Source organism: Pholis gunnellus, assembly GCF_910591455.1.
Source record: "Pholis gunnellus genome assembly, chromosome: 7".
NCBI lineage: Eukaryota > Metazoa > Chordata > Actinopteri > Perciformes > Pholidae > Pholis > Pholis gunnellus.
Window position 1 is genome coordinate 25,386,279 of NC_136533.1, and position 15,334 is coordinate 25,401,612.

General features: G+C 47.1%; 1 protein-coding gene across 1 annotated transcript; it reads left to right on the top strand.

Moving 5' to 3' along the window:
• Positions 1-249: 249 nt before the first annotated feature.
• LOC306698410 (BTB/POZ domain-containing protein 10-like) lies at positions 250-14,746 on the top strand (the record flags this gene model as incomplete). The annotated part of the gene is made up of 8 exons (XM_079162703.1): positions 250-377; positions 3,022-3,266; positions 3,375-3,696; positions 4,372-4,474; positions 8,857-8,977; positions 12,684-12,881; positions 13,640-13,750; positions 13,889-14,746. 8 exons carry the CDS (start codon positions 250-252, stop codon positions 14,344-14,346), a joined length of 1,686 nt encoding a protein of 561 aa, XP_079018829.1. The 3' UTR covers positions 14,347-14,746.
• Between the last annotated feature and the right edge of the window lie 588 nt (positions 14,747-15,334).

Here is a 15,334-nt window from a genome sequence, read left to right on the forward strand (position 1 = left end):
GTTAGTGAATTGCATCACTAGCGAACGGAGAGCTCAGAAGTGGGAGCTTACAGGGAGCACGTGAAGGCAGCATCGCTGTGATTCAGTGGAGCACGCGGCCATTCACAGTTCCAGGTCCCTCCGGTGACTCTGAACGACGAGCCGGTGCGCGGACACATTGAACGCTCTCGGTCGCAGCGGTTGATTTTTAGCAGCGAGTTAAAATCCCGGTTTGCGTGTGTGAAACGATGCTGGTGAAGTTGGAAAGTAATGAGCGAGGATGCTGAAGCTGCCGGAGAGCCCGCTTTGTTCTTCGGCTCGCGGGGCTTCTGTGCCGCGGTCATCCCGCAGCTCATCCCCTGCTGCTTTGTCTTCACTTGGCCCTCCGATACCAACCGGTAGGTGACCGCGAGCTTTTAGCTCCGTCATTGTGATTTTAGCGCCGATTATTATTATAGTGACCTAGAAAAAAACCCGCTGACCGTGTGGTCCTGGATGGGACTCGCCTGACTCTGGTACTCATTAGAGAATCGGCTTAGTGATCTCATGATATTTAATGGCAACGATCCCCACGCTATTCCTTAAGATGTAAACAAAGACAGGATGATCTTCATATGTGTAATATTTCATATCCAGTGTTGAGCATTGTTTGAACGGGTGTCCACACAGACTGCAGCAGAGCAGCTCCTCTGCCGTTGCCCGTCAGTGTGTTGGTGTCAGAAGCCCCTAAATAATAGATGGGACCCTCAGCCCTCGGGGCTCTCACTTCATGCTTTTAATAGACTGCCAGGACGCCTTGCATCTTTATCCGACTTATTGTGTCTTAAACGTGTTGGTGCACGTCACTTGTATCTCACACCTTGAACGTGCACCCGGAGTTTCTGTAAGCACCTCAGGACACTGACCTCAGCAGAAAAAGATGGAAATTGGTGTGTGTGTGTGTGTGTGTGTGTGTGTGTGTGTGTGTGTGGGGGGGGGGTGTAACAGGAAATTGGACAATTGAAATATTACCCCCCTCTTGTTCTCTCTGGCTGTGTGGGATCGTGTCTGCTGTAAATGTGAAAGATGAGCTGCCTGCCCTGAGTGAAATGCTGCCTCCTCAGTTCCTTTGTTCCTCTGCCCTGCTGCTCTGTTTGGCTGGAAGACCCACTTCTGTGTTTATGATGACATTTCTGCCAGCCATTTAAATCCCATTTGAGATAAAAGATGGATTTATGCCCTTGTGAGGCACTAGGGTAAATACATGCATATTACAATCAGTCTCCTCTCAGCCAGATTACTTCTTTGTGTCAATGTTCTCTTCAGTAAAACGCAATACCTGTGGTATAATGAATAATACTGTTCTGAGCCTTTCTCTTAAAAACCTTGCTGTTGTTTCACGTTTTCACTGATAGGTAGTGTCTGTTATATAGGCTGAGGGAAGACGTGTGTGTGTGTGTGTGTGTGTGTGTGCGCACACACACACACACACACACACACACACACATGTCTTCCTTTCCTCAGCTGCTATGGTGACCCTTGTCTTCAAGGACAGTCTGCTGCTGTGCTGTGAAGCTGAGATATTGTAAATACTCAGATTTCTGAAATGTTCAAAAGCTAAAGGTCAACCTGTTGTTGTCTCTAAGTGACCAGTGGAAACACACATTTAAAACACAATGGTCCGGTACTGAGGGAGACCGCTGTAACCAGCTGCTCAACGAGCGGCAAGGTCAGCTGTGCAGCATCAATGTAATGTTACGTTCACTAAACCTGCCTGTTTTTTAGATGGTTATTAAAAGTGTCCGTCAACATTATGGAAATAATCTCATTGGTTGAGTTTTGAAAGGTCAAGGGCAACCGAGGTCAACGTTGAAATGTTGTGCTATGTCTCAGTCTACCCGTCCAATCAGCCGCTCAGTCAGATCCAGATGTTCAGGCGTCTCTAGCAGCAGCCCACTGGCCATGGTGCATTGGAACAAAACACTAAAGTTGATTCAATAATGAACAGCTCACTTCAGGAACTGATGACATGCACGATCTATTTGGTGTAACATGCGGTATAAAACCTCCATGCCTATGTGCCTCAGTGAGTTGCCGGTCAGGGCTTCACTCTTTGAGATGATCTGCCTTCCCTGCTCTCTGGTTCATGGTGGGCTACAGCAGAGGGTCATCATCATATTTCACAGCAGCTCTCTTCAGGGACCTGGATGTGTTTCTGGCTTAGAAGCTCAACACTGTTGATCAGATAGCTACACTGTCACAGACATTCATCAACACAACTACATAGAGTCATTTATCAGAATTCACTGCAGGCTGAGGTTGGTGGTTTCCGTCTCTGCAGCACTCGGCCCCTGTGAGGGTTCACATGAGTGGACTGCAGACTTTTCACAGGCTCTGCACTCTAAAAGCAAACCCTTTGCCCTGAGCCATTCTGCACAGCTCTGTGTGTGAGCGTGCTCTACACTTCATTGTCCAGTCCTCCATTGTATAATGACAATAATAGATCCTTGAATGCGTGTGCCTAGAGAGGTTCTAATCTCTCTCATTGTTGCATGAACTCATGCATTAGTGCTTTGGTTTCTGTAGGATCAGCAGTGTCATCCCACTTGGACTGGAAGTTGTGACCCTATCAAACTTTTATGGCAGTTTGGACTATTCATAATTCTCTTCCATGTCCACCATAACATCAACATCAGCAACAGTAACTTCATAAAACAAATTGTGTCAAAAATAGTCCCAGGGCTCCAAACATCAGCATATACGACCCTAAAAGTCTCAAGAGTCACCTCGACTAGCGAGCGTGTGGACGGTCGAGCGGTCTGGTGGGACCAACGGGGAAACCTGTGAGTAGTGGAAAAGTAAAATCATAAAATAATGAGTGGTTGTTACGTACCTCTGGGTCATCTTCTATCCTTAAAACACTCTGCACCAGATCTCTTTGCTGTAGTACAGTAGAACAATTTGAACCAAGCATCGGCCACAATATTCAGCATAAAGCAGTGTAGCCTGACTTTAAGTTCATGTTCATAACACTTCATCTGTGTGCTGTCATCTCTCTATCAGTGAGCGGCAGTGTGGTTTGTCAGTACTGGACCAGCAGCAGCAGGTTGGCACCATGAGTCTGTACGGTGCAGGTGCTGCCGGAGGCGGTGCTGCCGGAGGCGGGGCCAGAGAAAGAGGAGGAGCCGAACATTACCGGGATCAACAGAGGCGCTCCAGCGACCGCTCACGTGACTCCTCCCACGAGAGAGGGGAGAGCCAGCTGACGCCCTGCATCAGGAATGTCACTTCTCCCACTCGCCAGCACGGTGAGGAGAAAAGAAAGAAGACATGTTATTGTCTAAATGACACAGCTTCCATGTGTGTGTTTGACTGGACGCTCCACTGGTGTTCATGTGTCCTCTTCTCTCCCACAGACCGCGAACGTGGCGATGGAGGCTCGTCCTCCAGGTCCTCCAGTCCTCGTCCTCCCAGGGTTTCTATTCCCTATTCTCACTTTGGTGGGGCCCTGATCGGGGGACACATTCCTCGGCCCCTGGGTCCTCCTGGAGCAGACCACCACTCGAAGACGCCGGGCCCCGGACCGTGCGATGTGATCTATGTGTATGACCTCAGCAGTAAAGAGGGGCATCGCAGTGGGCTGAGGCTGGGAGAGAGAATTACGCTCATCGTGGACAATACCAGATTTGTGGTGGACCCTGCCATCTTCACAGCTCAACCAAACACCATGCTGGGCAGGTAATGTCTGAGACAATGATTTCACTACGGATGATATAGAATGCATACAAGTATTTGAAGAATAAAATGGTAAACAGTCTCCGATGAGTGAACGGTGAGTTTGCTTTTGCTCCATCCACTAAGTTCTATTCCCAGAATAAAAGCGGTCTTGTATTCCTGTATTGAGGAAGAACAGCCTCCTCCTCCTCCTCTTTCATCCTCTCCTCGTGTCCCGTAGCATTCCAGTTGGCTGGTTTAGCTTCACCTGTGGCTCACACTCTATAATGCCATTCTGAGGCTGCCAGTTGTCTCATTAATGGTGGAGAGCTTGTTTTAGTCACACCGAGGTGACCAAACACACTTTACAATAAAACAGCACATGGTATCTCTTTATACTCTTTACTGTTTAAGTAACAATTAGTTGATGCTTAAAAAGTCACAAAGCACCTTTCTATGATGGCTAAACCATAAAGCAGGTGAGCTTATATTATCAGGATTACATCCATTTAGATTGTTATTACGTCGGAAGTATGAAAGCCACAATTTGAATGTCTTCAACGTCTTTAATGTGCATAACATGTTGGAACATAAAACAAGCAGCAGCAATACAATTACATGACCAATCACCGTCCTTTGGATCTGTTCTATCACCTGTGACCACAGGCTGAAGAAACACCTGTCTGTTGTTTGCTTTAGGATGTTCGGTTCTGGGCGGGACAACAACTTTACACGACCCAATGAGAAAGGGGAGTTTGAGGTGGCCGACGGCATCAGCTCCACCGTCTTCAGAGCCATTCTGGTAAGTTCAGTTGTTCATCGGAACAGCTCTATACACTCTTTCTATGGACACTGGATGCTTTTTCTACATTTCTTCCCCATTCTATTTTCCTTCCTCTTGTTCCCAGTGAGTTCAGAACCCTCCTGAGACTGCATCTCTCCATGTTTTATGCACCTTCTAGTTCTCCCACCCATCTCGCTCCACAAGATGTATCTCACTAACTAGCACCTCTATTTCTCTGTTCTTGTTCCCTCTCTTCCTCTCTACCCCTCCGCCCCACTGCTCCATCAGTACTGCTTGTACTGACGGGGGAGGGGCTTTGCCTCGTGTGTTAATCACCGTCTGGGCTTTTAAGATCTGGGCCAGAATTTACCAAGAACACTTTTGGCATCACGTGCATTCAAAAATAATTATTTATTTATTTTTTCTCTTCAGTTATATCATTAGACTTCCAAGTTTGAAAATTAGATGTATTTCTTCTGTCCTGTTGGGAATCAGTTGTATCTGATGTGTTTTTCTCAGAATATAAAGAAGAAAAATATAGTTATCCCAGAACCATGTTAATAGAAAGAACACAAAGCTTCCCAAAATAGCTTTTTATTCTTAGAAACGATGGAGAGATGTGAGGTAAGGTAGTGTGTCTGATGAGAGTATGTGCAAAGTCCATCGTGGACTACGCAGTGAGTTAAAGTGAGACTCATCAAAATTATTCATATCTTTTTTTAGTATAAAACACTTTTTTCCTCTCTGTCCCGATCTTTAGACTGTCCCAGGCTATGCTCATTACATTTTCCATTTCATTCAAAATTGTGCAGCCGATTGACAAATGAATCACCGATCAACCTTCTGATGTTTAAATATGATGACTGAGACATCACTGTGCTGGTTTACATGTGCATGTGATGAGTTCATGCTAATGGCTGTGTGTAATGCTCACATTTAACCAGCTGTTCTTCTATGCTGCTCCACTCTGCAGCCTCTCTGGGACATTTCTCCTCACAAAGCTGCTTTACTTCTCATATCCACTTTGTTTGAGCTTTGAACTAGCTGACACATTAGCGTTAACGCGTAGCTTACTAGCGTCACACAGCAACATTAGCTGCTACTACATTGGAATAGGTGCTAATATCAGTATCCGATGCTAAGGCACTAATCGCGATTAACGCCCCAAAATCACAAATGTGCCTCAGAGGGCTTTACAATTTTTCATACATACAACATCTTCTGTCCCAGGACCCTCACATCAGAACAGGAAAACCCCCCAAAAACGTTAACAGGGAGAAAAAAAGGAAGAACCCTTAGGGAGATCAACAGAGGAGGATCCTCTATCAGGATGAACAGAAGTGCAATAGATGTCATGTGTACGCAATGAACATCATAACAGAGTTACAACACATTCAATGCATATGACAGAAATTTTTAATGACGACAGTAATAACAGTAATAGCACTAATAATAACACAATAATAATAGAAAAATTACAATAGCAGCAGCAGTGGATATAATATAATAATAATAATAATAATAATATTGAAACTAAAAGCAGTTATAGTAATAGAAATGTGACCAATTATAATAATACTGATAGTAGCAGTGGGTGTCAGGCAGGACCAGGGTCCAGATACAACCACAATCCATGGAAACCTGTGAGGAGAGAAAGCACAAAGACTCTGAGGAAGAAGCAAAGTTAGTAATGTGAATAATGGGACAAGAATTCACACAGAAAGAGAGAGAAGAGGAGAGAGGAGCTCAGTGTATCCTAGGAAGTCCCCCGTCCCCCCCAGTCTAGGCCTATAGCAGCTCATCTAGGGGCTGGTCCAAGGCAAACCTGAGCCAGCCCTAACTATAAACCTGAACCAGCCCTAACTATAAACCTGAGCCAGCCCTAACTATAAACCTGAGCCGGCTCTAACTATAAACCTGAACCAGCCCTAACTATAAACCTGAGCCGGCTCTAACTATAAACCTGAACCAGCCCTAACTATAAACCTGAGCCAGCCCTAACTATAAACCTGAGCCAGCTCTAACTATAAACCTGAGCCAGCCCTAACTATAAACCTGAGCCAGCTCTAACTATAAACCTGAGCCAGCCCTAACTATAAACCTGAGCCAGCCCTAACTATAAACCTGAGCCAGCCCTAACTATAAACCTGAGTCAGCTCTAACTATAAACCTGAGCCAGCCCTAACTATAAACCTGAGCCAGCCCTAACTATAAACCTGAGCCCTAACTATAAACCTGAGCCAGCCCTAACTATAAACCTGAGCCAGCCCTAACTATAATCCAGAGTCAGCTCTAACTATAAACCTGAGCCAGCTCTAACTATAAACCTGAGCCAGCCCTAACTATGAACCTGAGCCAGCCCTAACTATAAACCTGAGCCAGCCCTAACTATAAACCTGAGCCAGCTCTAACTATAAACCTGAGCCAGCTCTAACTATAAACCTGAGCCAGCTCTAACTATAAACCTGAGCCAGCCCTAACTATAAACCTGAGCCCTAACTATAAACCTGAGCCAGCCCTAACTATAAACCTGAGCCAGCCCTAACTATAATCCAGAGTCAGCTCTAACTATAAACCTGAGCCAGCTCTAACTATAAACCTGAGCCAGCTCTAACTATAAACCTGAGCCAGCCCTAACTATGAACCTGAGCCAGCCCTAACTATAAACCTGAGCCAGCCCTAACTATAAACCTGAGCCAGCTCTAACTATAAACCTGAGCCAGCTCTAACTATAAACCTGAGCCAGCTCTAACTATAAACCTGAGCCAGCTCTAACTATAAACCTGAGCCATCTCTAACTATAAACCTGAGCCAGCCCTAACTATAAACCTGAGCCAGCCCTAACTATAAACCTGAGCCAGCTCTAACTATAAACCTGAGCCAGCCCTCACTATAAACCTGAGCCAGCCCTAACTATAAACCTGAGCCAGCTCTAACTATAAACCTGAGCCAGCCCTCACTATAAACCTGAGCCAGCCCTAATTATAAACCTGAGCCAGCTCTAACTATAAACCTGAGCCAGCCCTAATTATAAGAGGTATCGAAGAGGAATTAAGAATTCATCTTAAAACATAACTCAACATTCAGACACCTGAAGTATTTGAGAAAACAATCTCACCACAAAGGCCATTTAGTAGCTGCTCAGGCGCTTTCAATCACATCATGTCTGTAAAGTGCTCATCTTTTGGTGGGACAGTTTTCAACTGTTTTGTCCAAGGTCAAGCTTCTATTTTTAAGCTCATGTATTGTATCTGTAGTCCAAACACTCTGTCATGACCTAGCGATGGACCATTCAGTGAAATAGTGAAAGCAGCCAGTGCACAGAGATGCACATTAGTTCTGGCAGGAAGTGGTGTTGTTCATGGGAGAACAACAGGACCAGTACAGAGACCGGTCATGAGTTGAGCCATGTTCACTCTGCCATCTTACTACAATCCTCATCTCTAGCATCCCGTCTCCTGTAACTGACTCGGTATTATCTTCGTAACTGACTCCTTATAATCAGGTCATCGGTGGTTCGATCCCCGGCTCTGCTAGTCCATATCGATGTGTCGCACAACCCCAAAATTGCCCCCTCATCTGTGCCTACGATGTATGAATGGTTAGATACCTGATGTTGCATGTTAGCCCCCTGTCATAGGGGCGACTGTGGCTGAGTGGAGAGCAGGGCTGTCTTTCAATCAGAGGGTTAGCGGTTCCACTGGTTGCATGTCGATGTGTCCTTGAGCAAGACACTTAACCCCAAAATTGCTCCCGTAGCTGTGCCTACGGTGTGATAGAATCTGAATTGTAAGTCGCTTTGGATAAAAGCGTCTGCTAAATGACTGTAATGTAATGTCATCAGTGTATGAATGGGTGAATGATGAGTGTTAAAGAGCTTTGAATGGTCAAGAGACTAGAAAAGAACTTAACAAGTACAGTCCATTTACTATTTACCATTCCTCCAACAAACAATATTCCTGAAAACATTATATGTTATCTGCTGCAGCCATGGAGAGAGTCTCACACAGAGACAGAGACCGGAGGGAAAGTGACGTTGGTTTATGCTTTCATCACCTGATTGCTCTCTACCCCTCCCCCTTCTGTCTCTCTGTCTCTCTCTCTGTCTCTCTCTCTTGCCTGTGACGTCGCTGGTTGTTACTTTCATCACAGCTCACTCTCCATCCCTCCCTTTCCTAATCCCTCTCTCTCTCTGTCTCTCTCTGTCTCTCTCTCTCCCTGTCTCTGTCTCTCTCTCCCTGTCTCTGTCTCTCTCTCTCTCTCTCTCTCTCTCTCGCCCGTGTGACTGAAGCAGCATCAATAATGGCGTCTTGTTTTTCCCCCATGCTTGTGTGTGTGCGTGAACACCCTCCGCTCTGCTCGTTCCTCCGTGTGTGTGTGCGCGCTGCTGAACATGGCAGGATTACTACAAATCGGGGATAATCCGCTGCCCTGACGGAGTCTCCATTCCCGAGCTGAGGGAGGCATGTGACTACCTCTGCATCTCCTTCAACTACAGCACCATCAAGTGCAGAGACCTCAGTGAGTACACCAAACTCTGCGTGCACGTCGTCGAGCTGCCGCTGGACTCTATGGAGTTTCTGTGTGGAGCTGCACACTGACTGCTGCTTTTGTCACAGGTCGTGTTCACCGTCTGCTAACTTCTTTTCATTTAGAATACATGAGCAATATTATGTCCACAATACAGGAGGCACCATTGTTGCTTTATCTCCAGCATTTACTGCAGCTGCTAATGTAAAGGTAAACATTCCTATATTGAGACAGGCTCCTCTACCTGCTTGTTTACATCAGTGTGGTTTGCTTAAATCCTATTCAGTCATATTTGACATAGCTGTGACGACATAGTGTTCCATGGAACGGCCATGTAGTGACCGGTCAGTGTTTGTGAGATCTGTGTTGTGAGTGTGTGTGGGTGCCTCTCTGTGAGTGTGGGAGGCTGCTGTGTGTGTGTGTGTGTGTGTGTGTGTGTGTGTTTGGCTCTAAGTAGGTCATGATTAGCTGTGAGATGTAATGCTTGTTATGCAGCCAGCCACATAACAAACCAGCGAGCAGGTCTCCTCTAACAACACCAAGGGCTTTTCTGGCTTTTCTGGTTTAAGTCTAGTTTAAATCAGTCTCTGCTCTGGATAGACCCACATGAAGGCTGTACATATAAACCATGTTTTCTATTTGTATATTTGAAGTTATTGAATTGAAACGTATTATGTGCAACAGGTCATATTTAGGTAATAACTGGTGCTGTACTGCCTGAGCAAGACGTACTATGTGTCACATTACTGTTTACAGGAAACTTGAGCTCTAACTAACATGTTGAATGCATTTCTTTACTCATAAAACATTTTCAAAGCCAGTGAAAAGGAAATGCATTGTTTACATCCATGTTTACTACAGTGTTCTTCTTCTTGGTCTTTTTTGGCACATTTGTCCCGTATTTTACACATGCCCAGTTACCTTGTGTCATAGTAACTTTCAGTCTGTTTGTTTGAGCTTCAAAAACATAATGTAGTGTACATTATGAGGTAGAGAAAGGTGAGCCTAGTCACAGCAACAACTCAACGTGTGTGTTCTGTAACTAGTTCCATCTGAAACACTAGAACGGGTGCTGCACACGGTCCACTGCTGTTCAGTCTGTTTGTAAATGAGCAGAGGTTGGCTGCCAGCTTCAATATATCATCTGGATAAAATCACCGTTTAAACTCCTGCTAATGCTTAGTAGAAAGAAATACAGGATGCAGCATCTCTGTATTTCTTCTGTAACCACATGATATTCATAACGTCTGACAGTTAAAGGAGGTAATAACAGTAGGGATGGATTTTCTGTCTAAGACTGCTGTACAATATTGTCAGACTTAAATTGAACTTGGCTGTCCTCGTTGTCCTACATCCTGTTCTACATCCTGTCCTCGTTGTCCTACATCCTGTTCTACATCCTGTCCTCGTTGTCCTACATCCTGTTCTACATCCTGTCCTCGTTGTCCTACATCCTGTCCTACATCCTGTCCTCGTTATCCTACATCCTGTTCTACATCCTGTCCTCGTTGTCCTACATCCTGTCCTACATCCTGTCCTCGTTATCCTACATCCTGTTCTACATCCTGTCCTCGTTATCCTACATCCTGTTCTACATCCTGTCCTCGTCCTACATCCTGTTCTACATCCTGTCCTCGTCCTACATCCTGTTCTACATCCTGTCCTCGTTATCCTACATCCTGTTCTACATCCTGTCCTCGTTATCCTACATCCTGTTCTAAGTCCTGTCCTCGTCCTACATCCTGTTCTACATCCTGTCCTCGTCCTACATCCTGTTCTACATCCTGTCCTCGTCCTACATCCTGTTCTACGTCCTGTCCTCGTTGTCCTACATCCTGTTCTACATCCTGTCCTCGTTGTCCTACATCCTGTCCTATGTCCTGTCCTCGTTGTCCTACATCCTGTTCTACATCCTGTCCTCGTTGTCCTACATCCTGTCCTATGTCCTGTCCTCGTTGTCCTACATCCTGTTCTACATCCTGTCCTCGTTGTCCTACATCCTGTTCTACATCCTGTCCTCGTCCTACATCCTGTTCTACATCCTGTCCTCGTCCTACATCCTGTTCTACATCCTGTCCTCGTTGTCCTACATCCTGTCCTACATCCTGTCCTCGTTATCCTACATCCTGTTCTACATCCTGTCCTCGTTATCCTACATCCTGTTCTACATCCTGTCCTCGTCCTACATCCTGTTCTACATCCTGTCCTCGTCCTACATCCTGTTCTACATCCTGTCCTCGTCCTACATCCTGTTCTACATCCTGTCCTCGTCCTACATCCTGTTCTACGTCCTGTCCTCGTTGTCCTACATCCTGTTCTACATCCTGTCCTCGTTGTCCTACATCCTGTCCTATGTCCTGTCCTTGTCGTCCTACATCCTGTTCTACGTCCTGTCCTCGTTGTCCTACATCCTGTTCTACATCCTGTCCTCGTTGTCCTACATCCTGTCCTATGTCCTGTCCTCGTTGTCCTACATCCTGTTCTACATCCTGTCCTCGTTGTCCTACATCCTGTCCTATGTCCTGTCCTCGTTGTCCTACATCCTGTTCTACATCCTGTCCTCGTTGTCCTACATCCTGTTCTACATCCTGTCCTCGTCCTACATCCTGTTCTACATCCTGTCCTCGTCCTACATCCTGTTCTACATCCTGTCCTCGTTGTCCTACATCCTGTCCTCGTCCTACATCCTGTTCTACATCCTGTCCTCGTCCTACATCCTGTTCTACGTCCTGTCCTCGTTGTCCTACATCCTGTTCTACATCCTGTCCTCGTTGTCCTACATCCTGTCCTATGTCCTGTCCTTGTCGTCCTACATCCTGTTCTACATCCTGTCCTCGTTGTCCTACATCCTGTCCTATGTCCTGTCCTCGTTGTCCTACATCCTGTTCTACATCCTGTCCTCGTTGTCCTACATCCTGTCCTATGTCCTGTCCTTGTCGTCCTACATCCTGTTCTACGTCCTGTCCTCGTTGTCCTACATCCTGTTCTACATCCTGTCCTCGTTGTCCTACATCCTGTCCTATGTCCTGTCCTCGTTGTCCTACATCCTGTTCTACATCCTGTCCTCGTTGTCCTACATCCTGTCCTATGTCCTGTCCTCGTTGTCCTACATCCTGTTCTACATCCTGTCCTCGTTGTCCTACATCCTGTTCTACATCCTGTCCTCGTCCTACATCCTGTTCTACATCCTGTCCTCGTCCTACATCCTGTTCTACGTCCTGTCCTCGTTGTCCTACATCCTGTCCTCGTTGTCCTACATCCTGTCCTATGTCCTGTCCTTGTCGTCCTACATCCTGCTCTACGTCCCGTCCTCGTTGTCCTACATCCTGTTCTACATCCTGTCCTCGTTGTCCTACATCCTGTCCTATGTCCTGTCCTCGTTGTCCTACATCCTGTTCTACATCCTGTCCTCGTCCTACATCCTGTTCTACATCCTGTCCTCGTCCTACATCCTGTTCTACATCCTGTCCTCGTTGTCCTACATCCTGTCCTATGTCCTGTCCTCGTTGTCCTACATCCTGTTCTACATCCTGTCCTCGTCCTACATCCTGTTCTACATCCTGTCCTCGTCCTACATCCTGTTCTACATCCTGTCCTTGTTGTCCTACATCCTGTCCTATGTCCTGTCCTCGTTGTCCTACATCCTGTCCTTTCTCTCCTTTCTCTCCTCACCAATGTCCTCTCGGTTCCCCCTCAGGTGCCCTGATGCACGAGCTGTCTAACGACGGGGCCCGCCATCAGTTCGAGTGTTACCTGGAGGAGATGGTGCTGCCGCTGATGGTGGCCAGCGCTGAGAGCGGAGAGAGGGAGTGTCACGTGGTGGTGCTGACCGATGACGACGTGGTGGACTGGGATGAGGAGTACCCTCCACAGATGGGAGAGGAGTACTCTCAGAGTAAGATACTCCATCTCTTTACACTGCCTAATTCACCCTTTAAGCCCCAAACATCAGTGAATAAGAGACACAGGTCTATTTGTTCAGAGGACAACAATACAACATGTATGTATGTATGTATGTATGTGTGTATATATGAACAACAAAGTCATACAGGACAGAGACCTACCCGTCTGACGTATGCAACAACAGGACTGACCAAACCAAAGAGAAGTTTTTGGTTTGTTTGGAGGAAACAGAGAGGACACCTTGGATCATGGAGATGGATCCATTATGTAGTGGGGCAGCTGGGGACACTTTAGAGGTTCAGAGGTCAAACAGAGCTTCTGTTCACACAATGATCCAAAGCATACATTTCACTTTTCTGTTTGAGACTTGAACCCACTACGTGTTGGATGGAGACTGATGAGGAACAATGAGTTTAAAGGAATTTACTTTAAGGCTGCAACATAACAAAATGTAAAAAAGTGAAGGAGCCTTTGAGAGGTGACGTTAGCATCTGTTCACTGAAGAAGGTATCTTGATGAAGGCGGCCCACATTTAGGAAACACCACTGTATGTTCTTCACCAGTCGCTGAAAGTTCCTCGTGCACCATCTCCTCCGTTTGTAGAATCGACAGCGTCTCAGGACGTCACTGACCTTTTTAAAACACCGCGCCATATGTAGGGCGACTCTAGACCTGGGGATCAGAGCTCAGAGGGTACACACTCTCTTTATGTGGAGGATCCATGAGTTGACTTCCTCTTTTCCTCTCCAGTCATCTACAGCACCAAATTGTACCGCTTCTTCAAGTACATCGAGAACAGAGACGTGGCCAAGTCCGTGTTGAAGGACCGAGGACTGAAGAAGATCCGACTGGGAATAGAAGGTACGTTTCTTCTGTTATCTGACAACAGTGTTCACAGTCACACTGTCTCCTCCTGTAGTGAACACACCTTCTGTAGCTGTCTGTCTCCTCCTCCTGTAGTGAAGAGCTGTGGTGGTTCTCTCTGTCTGTTGTCTCCAGGGTACCCGACCTACAAAGAGAAGGTGAAGCGGCGTCCTGGAGGTCGTCCAGAGGTAATCTATAACTACGTCCAGCGTCCCTTCATCCGCATGTCCTGGGAGAAGGAGGAAGGGAAGAGCCGCCACGTGGACTTCCAGTGCGTCAAGTCCAAGTCCAGCACCAACCTGGCCGCGGCTGCCGCGGACATCCCCCAGGACCAGCTGGTGGTCATGCAGCCTCCGGGGCCACAGGTGGACGAGCTGGACACTCTTCCGCAGCCGCCGAGCGCCAGCGACCCCCACCAGCAGGTGCTCGGACTGGGGCCAGAAAACACCGAGGGCCCCCAGTTACCGCAAGGCTACGACGGTCCCAACCAGCAGGCCCGGGATGCTCTTCACGGTCTACCCCACGGTGGCACCTACACTCAGGCCACCTACCACTACGAGCCGGACTCAGACACCCCCTCACCCTCTGCATGAGGCTGCGGAGGTCACACCAACGGCATCAAGACCACTACACTGACACTAAACTAGGAGTGGAACCATGTCATGTGACTGTAGAAGGTGCAGTCCCTCCACAACACGTAGGATGCTCGACACAGTTCCTCTGGAAGAGAGGCTCCGATGCACAGGCACCTGATTGGCCTTCAACAGCCAATAAGCACACAGCGTTGAAGATGAAGCACCTCTGGCCACTCGATGCTTTCAGTGTGAAGGCAGAATGTGTCCCCCTCCCTCACCCCCCTCCCCCCGAATGGCAAACCACCACTTTGCCTTCTGTTGCACCTCTGCAGCCGGTCTCAGTCAGCACTCCCTGTGTTCTTTATTTATCTGACCAAAGGACGGTTCAGTTCCATTCTGTGATCGGGTGAAAAGACTATTTCATTCCTCTGTGTGTGTGTGTGTGTGTGTGTGTGTGTGTGTGTGTGTGTGTGTGTGTGTGTGTGTGTGTGTGTGTGTGTGTGTGTGTGTGTGTGTGTGTGTGTGTGTGTGTGTGTGTGTGTGTGTGTGTGTGTGTGTGTGTGTGTGTGTGTGTGTGTGTGTGTGTGTGTCTGTCTACTGATTTCAGTGCCTCTTTGTAGGCCAGTGAGTTAGCTGGATCTAAGGTATGTGTGAGGCTTTTCGTTTCCCTCTGTCCTCTGAGTTCACGTCCTCGCTCTGCGGCTCCTCTCCGGTCTGACCGTCTCCCAGACTCTGCACAGGTTCCTCACCACAGAGTCAGAGCACATGTTGGACACCATGTTTTCTAATAAATGCTGTTCACAACACCTGCCTCCTTATTTCAGTCCATCTCTAGAGGTGTCGCGTCTCTGTCTGCATCTAGATTTGTCTTCATAGATCTTCATATTTGAGAGGAGGATGGAGAACCTGCACTGGGTCCAGAGCAGACTGCTGGAGAGGAACGTTCTCACAACAACAGGACACCGTGTTTAATAAGCACGGAGCAACTCATAAGGTAAAAACATCA